Source organism: Rattus rattus, chromosome 2 (genome assembly GCF_011064425.1).
Source record: "Rattus rattus isolate New Zealand chromosome 2, Rrattus_CSIRO_v1, whole genome shotgun sequence".
Taxonomy (NCBI): Eukaryota; Metazoa; Chordata; class Mammalia; order Rodentia; family Muridae; genus Rattus; species Rattus rattus.
Window position 1 is genome coordinate 229,148,814 of NC_046155.1, and position 10,799 is coordinate 229,159,612.

The 10,799-nt window shown below is 47.6% G+C and overlaps 1 protein-coding gene across 2 annotated transcripts in view; it reads left to right on the top strand.

The window, feature by feature from the left end:
* Tab2 (TGF-beta activated kinase 1 (MAP3K7) binding protein 2) overlaps positions 1 to 2,879 on the top strand; it is a 47,280-nt gene extending 44,401 nt beyond the window's left edge. For both annotated transcript variants that reach the window (XM_032894997.1, XM_032894996.1), the window contains one exon: positions 954 to 2,879. In XM_032894997.1, the coding sequence (XP_032750888.1) occupies positions 954 to 1,096 (143 nt within the window). In that variant the 3' untranslated portion in view covers positions 1,097 to 2,879. The remainder of the gene's footprint in view (positions 1 to 953) is intronic.
* The last annotated feature ends 7,920 nt before the right edge of the window (positions 2,880 to 10,799 follow it).

The window sequence follows — 10,799 nt, forward strand, 5'->3', positions numbered from 1 at the left end:
TGGTGGCCTAAATTCAATCCCCAGGCTGGCTGCACGTGGTAGAGGGAAAGAAACAACCCACAAGGTGGCCTCTGGCCTCCACATTCATGCTGTGATACATGCCTACTCACACGTGTACATATACAAAATGCATAAATGTAAAAAAGTTAACTAGATTACAAATTTAAACACAAGATGAAACTTGGTAGATGGAAACGTTGGCATTGTAGAAGGTGGTGGCTTTTGGATATGGCAGCCAAGGAGCTGAGCACCAAAGGACTGAGCACTGCAGAAAGCTCCCTGCTGTTTTAAACCAGATTCAGAGCTCTCTTAGACCCTGTCTGAGTTTTAAAAATACGGCAAGAAAATGGGATTTTTTTTTTGTGACTCTGCCTCACTCTTTCAGTGTGTTACTGCCTTAAGTGCGAACAAGGGTCATAGCACGTACTGAATCCCAGCACTCAGCAGATTAACGCAGAGGGTTGGTGCAAATTTAAGGTCAACCTGGGCCTCAAAGTGGAACCCAGCCTCAAAAACAAAAAGTGGGATGGCAGAGTTGTTTGTCTTTTGTGTCACTAAAGACTTGTTTTTTCATTAGATAAAAAACACTACATTGAATGGAAACTTGTATTCCTAGTAAAAACAAATATAAACACAGCTGGAATGGGATGCGAGACCCAGGGTCACACTCAGCAGTGTGTGACGGTCAGCAGGGCCTGTGACAGTCTGATGTGACAGTCAGTGCTCACCTTCCTTCTCTTTCACTTGGAAATGCGAGGCCGTGCTGTCCCTTAGGCCATCTAAGTATTTCTGTGAGTCGTGTTGCTCTTCCCCAGAGGGGGACGTGTCAGCTCAGCCAGTTCACCTGTCACCAGCTTGGTAGCTAGGCTTTGTGTTGTTTGGGGTTTTGGGTTTTTTAGTTTTTTGTTTTTTTTATTTAACTTAAAATTGTTTTTTCTTTTGCTTCCTTATAGATCAAAGGTCCACCATCAAAGCACCAAAGACTCAAGACACAGAGGATGAGGAGGGGGCTCAGTGGAATTGCACTGCCTGTACGTTTCTGAACCACCCGGCCTTAATCCGCTGTGAGCAGTGTGAGATGCCGCGGCATTTCTGAGCCAAAGGCCCCGTCTTCCTCGGAAGCCACGTCTAAACTTCAAGACCGTCGCCTGTCATGGGAAGTGTCTCACTGCCACGTAGGAGTTAGTCCAGTTGAAGGTGTGGGGAGACAGCGGTGTGCTGTGTCGAGTGTCAGCCCACAGAGCTAACGATACCTCAGTCTAAGTCACGGGCAGTGGGATTCATCACCTGAAAGGTGACCTGAGAGACCGGGCTGCCTGCTGCCTGACCATGTCCAGTGTCACCGTGTCAATGCCTAGGCGTTCCCAGGACTTCTCCCCTCTTGTCACTACTGATCTTGATGGGAGGAAGGAACAGGATGATCGCTTTTTGTGTTTTTAAAGCTTTTGATGAAACACTACATACACAAAGAGAAGGAACAAGGTTTGACTATTTAAAAACTCTGCTGCCACATAGTGCCAGTAGGTGCGGGAATCGTCACAAATCTGTGGTACTTTTGGCCTTGTCCTCTGTCTTCCCTGAGGACGTCTCTGTGAAGCCAGCATCTAGGTGTGAGATCAAAGGAAAGCAGTGTGTCTGTCTGTACAATCCGCAGTGCGCTCCCCAAGCCTTTCCTACTGTACAGATCTCTCACGTCTGCTTCGATTTCTTCATTATCTTCTTATATTTCTATATGTATAGTGTAATAGACTTTTGTTAACTCATGTTCTTTTTCCCTTTTAGTAAGCACGATCATGTTCTTACCTTACCTTACCTGAGAAAAGCAATGCCATACGATAGAAAGAGCATTAATGAAGTGAAGAAACTGTGCACAACACACCTTCCCCTCCTTCCCCCCACCTCCCACCCGCCTGCCCGTCCGTCGTCCCCTTGGTGCCAGTGCAGGTGCTGCATGGGAGTTGCAGGAAACACGGCAGCCATGTAGGATGGTCATGCTGTACACTGACTTAAGCAGTGGGTGGCCAAACATGTCGTTTTGTCTTCTCCAGCAGCTTAAAGCAAAAAGTATTTCAACCCACCGCCATCTCGCCCCGTCTGTGTGGTGTCCGTAGAGCTCCACGGGAGGTTCTTGTTGGGAAAGTGCAGTTGAGAAGCAGCCACAGCAGCCGTTCCCACAGCCTGTTCTTTCCGGGAAGAAGGGTAGCTACCCTGCAGGTGGTACAGTCCACGTCTAACCTGGCGTGGGGAGAGTCATGGTATTTACAACATAGTCATCATTAGGACAACTGAAGAAAAGCTGGAAAGAAAGAAAACAAGCAGACTTGAACACTGAAGCAACCTCAGACATCTCTTTATTTTGATGATATATTTTTGTAAGGAAAATAAATATTCATATGATCAGGAATGTATATAACTAAATAAAATCAAGAAAAAATAAGTTTGCATTTTAAAAGAATTATGAAATTATCAGTGCTTGGAATGGGGCCGAGGGAAGTGCTGAAATAGAACAAAAATAGGAAATCAGACTGTCCCACTGTAAGTGTTCACACGTGGCTATGCTTCACGTAAGAGGAGTGTACAAAGGTCAGAGCCTCGCCTCCGGCTCTGCACCGTGGCTATGGGGAGACATCCAGCAAGCATGGTCACTAGTCAGCAGACCCCAAACTCGTGTGTTTGACGCGTTGTGCTTTAAAGTAGGCCTTGTTTTTCAGCTTTCTCTGCAGTTCTATGTGAAGATTGGTAAGTCAGTTTTTACTGGTTTTATTAATAAAACGTAATTTGGATATCTTGAGTTGATGGTTTTGTGATTTAGCTGGGTAAACTATCTTTGTAACAGATAAGTTATTTATAAAAATTAAAAAAACTTATATTCTAATGTGGATTTTGTGGCTTGTCTTTGAGGTTTGTGGGACAGTTTGTACTCGGCATGCTGCCCCATAGTTAGCTGAAGTCAGGAGAAGGCAGCCCCTCACTCCTGAGTCTCCTCAGGAGCTCCCAGCCTCCCCTCTGGTTCTGTCGGTTTCTGCAGACTGGCTTCTTTTGCATGTCTTTTTTTTTTTTTTTTTGGAGCTGGGGACCAAACCCAGGGCCTTGTGCTTGCTAGGCAAGCGCTCTACCACTGAGCCAAATCCCCAACCCCTTTTGCATGTCTTGATTGGTTGGTTTCCTGGTTTGTTCTTGCAAGCAGAATCTCACTAGGTAAGACCAGGCTACTGCCATCCACTTTGGAGTCTCCCTGTCTCCCCTCCCAAGCCCTGGGATGCTAGGCATGCTCCACCATGTCTGGCTGTCAGGCTGTTTAACTGAAAAGAGTAATCGGATTTCAGCTGAGGAAGAAAGAAGGTGGTGGCTTCTTTCCATGGTGTACTTTAGCAGTTTCATTTTAATTTTTAAAAATTCTACCCTGTGGTTCAAAACACATGTGACTTTTTGGGCGTTTTGGCCTAGGAGTCACTTCATGTTCACTAAGCCCCGTGATGCATTGGTGTTGAGTGTACAGTGGTGCTTCTCTTGAGGGCAGCTCTCATAGTCAGACTTTGTAAAAAAAAATGAAAAGACAGACAGAAACAAGCAAAGTCGTGTCTGCTGGTGTCTCTGACAGGGTCTGTGTGTGAAGCCCACCCTGTGTGTGAGGCCCACCCTGTGTGTGAGGCCCACCCTGTGTGTGAAGGCCCACCCTGTGTGTAAGGCCCACCCTGAGTGTGAAGGTCCACTCTGTGTGTGAAGCCCACCCTGTGTGTGAGGCCCACCCTGTGTGTGAGGCCCACTCTGAGTGTGAAGCCCACCCTGTGTGTGAGGCCCACCCTGTGTGTGAGGCCCACCCTGTGTGTGAAGGCCACCCTGTGTGTGAAGGTCTGCTGGTGTCTCTGACAGGGTCTGTGTGTGAGGCCCACCCTGTGTGTGAGGCCCACCCTGTGTGTGAAGGCCCACCCTGTGTGTGAAGGCCCACCCTGTGTGTGAGGCCCACCCTGTGTGTGAGGCCCACTCTGAGTGTGAAGCCCACCCTGTGTGTGAGGCCCACCCTGTGTGTGAGGCCCACCCTGAGTGTGAAGGCCACCCTGTGTGTGAAGGTCTGCTGGTGTCTCTGACAGGGTCTGTGTGTGAAGCCCACCCTGTGTGTGAGGTCCACCCTGTGTGTGTGGCCCACCCTGTGTGTGAAGCCCACCCCTGTGTGTGAGGCCCACCCTGTGTGTGAAGGTCCACCCTGTGTGTGAGGCCCACCCTGTGTGTGAAGGTCCACCCTGTGTGTGAGGCCCACCCTGTGTGTGAGGTCCACCCTGTGTGTGAAGCCCACCCTGAGTGTGAAGGCCCACCCTGTGTGTGAGGCCCACTCTGAGTGTGAAGGCCACCCTGTGTGTGAAGCCTACCCTGTGTGTGAGGCCCACCCTGTGTGTGAGGTCCACCCTGTGTGTGTGGCCCACCCTGTGTGTGAAGCCCACCACCCTGTGTGTGAAGCCCACCCCTGAGTGTGAAGGCCCACCCTGTGTGTAAGGCCCACCCTGGGTGTGAGGGTCCCCCCTGTGTGTGAGGCCCACCCTGTGTGTGAAGGTCCACCCTGTGTGTGAGGCCCACCCTGTGTGTGAAGCCCACCCTGAGTGTGAAGGCCCACCCTGTGTGTGAGGCCCACCCTGTGTGTGAGGCCCACCCTGTGTGTGAAGGTCACCCTGTGTGTGAAGCCCACCCTGTGTGTGAAGGTCTGCTGGTGTCTCTGACAGGGTCTGTGTGTGAAGCCCACCCTGAGTTTTTGGAACCTAATGAGAGGAAAGTTTTCTTTGCCAAAGAATAGGAGGCCTGGGCAGGGCCGTGGTCTGGAAGCCAACTTTAGAAATGACCATATTGACAAGAGCCTCACACCTGAAAGCCTCCCAGGAGCATGTGCCACCGTCCTTAGACATTGACGCTCTAGTCCCAGAAGGGGGAACAGTGAGGGGCTCACAGGCAGAGTTGAGGCCCAGAACGTACATGGTGGGAGGAGATGACCAGTTCTGGCCAGTTGTCTTACTGCTCTACATGGGTCTGGTGTACTCACGTGCATACACACAAAAGTACAGACTTAAAGGCAGTGGTTACCTTCTGTTACCATGTCTGATATACAGAGACCCATGTTGCAAGTTTTTGTAAACAAAAGTGAAATTCTTAAATCACCATTCTTGCCTTTTGGGTTTATTTGGTTTTGGTTTTGGTTTTTTCCAGACAGGGTTCCTGTGCAGCCCTGGCTGTCCTGGCATTCGCTTTACAGATCTGCATGCCTCTGCCTGCTGAGTACTGAGACTAAAGGTGTGTGCCGACACAGCCCCAGCACACCTTTTGGCTTTTTATACAAGGTCTTGCTGCATAGTAGCCTAGGCTAGCCTTAGGCTCACTGTCCTGCCTCAGCGTCCCGAGTGCAGAAATTACAGGCCTGTGTGTCACTCTGGCCCACCATTTGCTTTCTTTTTTAATTACATGTAATGTGTGTCTGGATTTGTGAGTAGTGCTCACAGAGGCCAGAGGTACTGGGTCCCCCAGTGTGACCTCCCTGAGATTCCCTCTGCCTTCCAACGCCTTTTTCTCCACAGCACAGTTAACAGGTGAGCTGCCCTGCATTTCATCAGTCGCTCTAAGGACATTTCTGTGGATCAGTTGGTGTTTCAGTCACGGAGACTAAAGTCCTCTCAGTGTCAAAGGTGAGTTGCGTTGCAGAGACTTGGGGGAGGGGAGGACAAGCGAGCCCCAAAGATGCACCCCCCCCTCCTGCCTCCCTAACACTAGGTGCAGCCACCACACCTGGCTGCAGGGTGAGGGCTGAATTCGGGCTCTCTTGTACAGAAGCCACCTTACTAACAGCTGTCCTCTCCGCCTTCTTTTTAAAGGGTTGGTTTTGTTTGTTTGTTTTTAACGTCAGGCTGGCCTAATGTTTCTGTTGCTTGTCCAGCTGTCCAGGATGTGTGTGTTTTATAATGAAGTATAACAAAGTGTTTCTCCAGGATGACATGTGCTATATTCAAAAGACACTCTAGGGATTGCCCACTTGGCATTTTTGCGTGGCCTAAAATAAATCCACTGAACACTCCCTTGCCTCTTGCTGCAGATTTCCTCATCTCCATCCTCTGCTACAGACAGCCCCACTTGGGAACCCAGCCACCATGGGTTAGAAGGCTTGGAATTGGCTCCCTACTCCACTTCTGGTCCTTAACCTGCTCCAGCATGTAATGTGTTACAGTACAGGCGGAGAGAATGCCTCATCAGCAGGCTCCTGTCCAGCAGCCTTCCTGTCCTCGGGTATTCGCTGAGCTTGCCTTGCTGCCTCTGCAGGGTTGATCCCATAAAAGCCTCTGACATCTAAATTGGCCTTGTCACTTCCCTAAGACCTTGCATATCCCCACCTTTGTCTGTCTTGTTTGCCCTAGATCTCTAATTGAGTTAAACTGATCAAGAATAGGGCCAAGATTGTGAAGCCCTTGGACTGACAAGATGGCTCAGCAGGTAAAGACGCCTGCTGTGATGCCTGGAGACGAGCTCACTCCCTGGGACCCACACTGACTCCCCAAAGTGTTCCTCTGACATCCACATATCCATTAGGTCATGTTTGCCTCATGCATGTGTGCACACTCACACACCACATACAGGTTTTTAAAGTGGTGAGGGCCTTCTATATTACACCTTCCCTCATATCCCTGAAGTGTTTTGCCAACATCATCTATGTGTATTCTGATAGAGTATACATGTCTGTGCATGGTAACAGGTCCACTGGAGATGTAGTCTGTGATGTGCCCACCATGCACAAGACCCTAGATCTATTCCCTGGCATAGTAAGGGACATAGAGACTGGTAATTATTGATGGTGGTGATTCTTGTTTAAGTTTTAGGAATAAGGTATCTCTGTGAAGCCCTGGCTGTCCTGGAACTCGCTCTGTAGACCAGGCTGGCCTCAAACTCAAGAGATCTACCTGCCTCTGATTCCCAGATGCTGGGATTAAAGACATGTGCCAACACTGCCTGGCAATCGTGATGATTCTTAATCTGAAAGCCAAGTAATGTTTCTAACATCTATTCAAGCTCACCAGTGAGCACAGCCTTTTGAAGGTTCATGTATGTTCCCATAGTGGCAATCTTATAAATGATAGGTTCCCAGGCTAGACCACTAATGGAATGCCGATATTAGCAGAGTAGGATCCATAAATGTAACAACGGCACTAGTAATTAATAATTCTAGTTATTAGTAATACCACTGTTAGCTACACAGCTTGTGTTAGTGGAGGGTGAGAAGTATGTGCTGTGGACAGTCCAAAACATTCACAAGGTGCCATTTGAACCCAAGGCCCCTAAATTTTATTATGTTGATTTGTTAATTGATTTTATTTCAAAGCTGAAAATTTGACTTTTTTGTGGATTTGTGTTTGAGAGGCTTCTTGTGTTTTGGATATGTTAAGGGTTTTTTTTAAGAGGGGGAGGGGAGGATTAGAACAGAGAGGGACATGAGAGGATGTTTTTACAAAGAAAAGAAGAAAAAAACTGACTGCCAAGTGTATGATGACCCTGTTTTCCTGTGTCCCAGAAAAGGCAGAAAGACAGGTTTCAGACAGAAGTAGCAACTACAAGTGTATTTGTACGTTGAGTTCCTGTAACCAAGACTCCATGTAATATGTAACATGAAACAGGCCTGTGGCTTATTATAGCAGCTGGCTTGAAGTCCTAATTACTACCTTTGTGGTTTTAACAAGTCTTTCCCATGGCCTTGTGCTGAGATGCCAGAGTCGCCTCAGAACAGAGCGGCACGTATGCATTAGGCACTTGTGAATCCAGACAGCCAAGCTCCGCTGAGCTAATGAGAGGCACACCTGCACTTCCCTGCAGGGAGGAGTGAGTGCGTTTTGTCAGTGCAGGCGTTTTAGGCTTTCCCAGTGTATCCCCCATTAACTACAGCCTGTCTTCTCACTCTCCGTCCCTGGTCAATAATGCACTTGCCGGTGAATGTGCTGTCTTCGTGCTGGTGTTCTGAAAGCCCACCTGCAATTCTCTAGCACAGGAACCTGAGAAACCTAGAATTAGGCCGACCTTTACTGTGCCTAGCATTCACGATTCAGTGAGTGGGACATTTGATTACATAATGCCTCGCTGGCCGCTCTTTGAGGTTCTAATAGGCATGGTACTGAGAGCCCAACAAAAAGCTCCCTTTCATCCTCAGAGAATATAATTTAGTGGTAGCATTTTCCTTCTTCCTACTCTGGACAAAACAACTGTGTCTTCTCTAATACAATCTGCTCTCCATTTCTGAGGACCCAGCTACCCCTACCACATCTTATAAATTACCGTTCAGCAAGGGATTTGTGGCATGCTGGTTTACTAGGGAAACGGGCTTCAGCTTGGTTTCTGGACTTGCAAACTATGTGCTTCTGATCCCTTGTTAGAACATATGAGAACTGTCCCAACAAAAGGACGTCAAAAAGTGTTCTCCCTGGGCTTTCTCTTGGGTACCCAGGGACCCAGCTGACCTCCAGTTACCCTGTTCAGTGGTCATCTGTTTCTGTTTCCTTTCTTTTCTTTTCTCCTTAATCTATACATTGACTTCCAGGCTATTTAGTCATACTCCTAACATTTTCAGTTGAACTATTCTTTTTGGTGCGAATATTCTGTCCTGCAGGGACTCTTGTCAACCTACCTGAGCTCGTATTTTCTCCCCGCATCTGTGTCACCCACTGGAACCAAGCAGAGAGAGCAGCCAGCACTGCTTCACAAGCCGGGAGTGACGGTCATGGCACTGATGCTGAACAAAGCTCTGCGTTCACTTTGGGGTTTCTCACTGGCAACTGTCCAGCCTGGGCCTGCCAGCCATATGAACCCCAGGATAACTGTGAATGGCAACCAACACAACATCATAAACTTACTCAAAACATTATGGTTTTTGTTGTTATTGTTGTTTGTTTGTTTGTTTTAACTGAGTTTTGAAGTTTTCAAACTTGAACTTTGCAGATGACATCATGTCAAGATGCTGACCACTTACTAAGTGTCCATGATCTCAATTGCCTTCTTGGTGGTGAAGATGCCAAGCAGAAGTGTCACAGCCCCCCCCCCAACATTCCTGTCCTCACTGTCCCCCACTGTCCAACCTCACTGTCCCCCAAAGCAATCACATCAGCCTGATTTCATCAGCAGACAGGCTGGACACTGACTGGAGCTGGGTTAGGTCCTGCTGTATGTGCCTCACAAATATTAGCTCATGTAATCTTCAGAACTCAAAGAACAGACAATGTGCAGAGCTGAAGCATGGAGGGACTAAGATCAAATAAATAACAGGCCCACAAATAAATAACTGTCACACAACTTATAGCGCCCTGGCACGAATTTAAAATCAAATGGCTTCAGTGATGTCTTCATCAATTGCTAGGCACTCCCTTTAAAGAAATGAGAGTGTGCTGCCCAAAAGATGCTTTAACATAGTCAATAACATTCCTCACAGTTTTAGAAGCTTGGGAAAGCCCAGGATCAAGATAACAGCTGAGTCCGAGTCAGGTAAAGACCTTTCCAAAATCATAGAATTTTCTTGCCTCACCCTCATAGGGAGGAAGTCAGGCTTCTGGGCCTCTTTTATATGTTTTATTCTGTTTGTTGGTTCTTCCTACGTAGCCCAGGTTGGCCTCCAATTCGCTATCTTCCTTAGCCTGCCAAGGACTGGGATTATGCCAAGGAACAAGTACCATCTTTACTGTCGCTAACACGTCTTCTGTAAAACTTCACTTGCATTAACAGTATCTAATAGTACATAGACCACTCCCTCGCTATGTCTACATGAGTTATATCTAGTTTCTGGAACTGTCCACACGAATACTTCAGCGAATACCCAGATCCCTGCTCTCCTGGAGCCTCGGGCTTTCACTCACATAGCATCACTCTTTTAAATCGGGAAGGGGCCTCATCACCCAACTGGGTGTAAAATCATCATCGTCATCATCATCATCATCTGACTTCCCTTTCCTAGCCCCAGCTCCCAGAATGACTATTTATTATTGAACGCCTAGGCCATAAGCTCTTGCTCATTCCCTGACTAGCTCGGAGCTTATTTAACCCATTCAAACTATTCTGTGTCTACCACTTGGAGAGTTACCTCTCCTCAGTCTTTGCCCTCTTCTTTCAAGTCTTCCCCACCCTCTCAGCGTCTTGCTCCAATCTCCACCCCTCCATCTCTCTCAGCTTCTCTTATTCTCTCCCATTTCCCAGAGTCCTCTCTGATCCTGCCAGTGCCCCACCTACTACTTTCTGCCTCAGCTCATTGGCCAGTGGCTTTTTTATTGACAGGTGATACTCTCTACAGATTCTCTACAACTGTGCTTGCAATCCTACACAGCCAGTCTTGCTTATCACCAAGGGAGGGATATGAGAGATTCTCTAGGCAAGGCATAAGGCATTCTCAAAGTTAGGATTATCTTCACAATACTCTTCCTCACCTTTGGTTGTTCTGTTTCCAAAGTCCTCCCAAAACACAAAAATTTGTCAATTTTTCTATAGCTAAATTACTACAGGCTAAGCTCCCTAAACAACAGCATGGTGCCTGTCCAGCAAGTCCCCAACCATGATAGGATAGTTCTGCTCACTAGAGTTAAACTTTCCCTTAGACCTGCCATTGCAGGTGTATTCAGAGTTACAATATCTCAGGGATACAGGGATGTGATATTAAACACATAGTCACCTCCTAGACCTCTTGGCCCAGGACTAATTTGTGAGATTCCTTATCTCTGTATTGACAACTTTGAAAATGGCATCTTAACGCAGCTGAGGTGGTACACACCTTTAATCCCCTCACTGGAGTGTGTGTGCTTTTA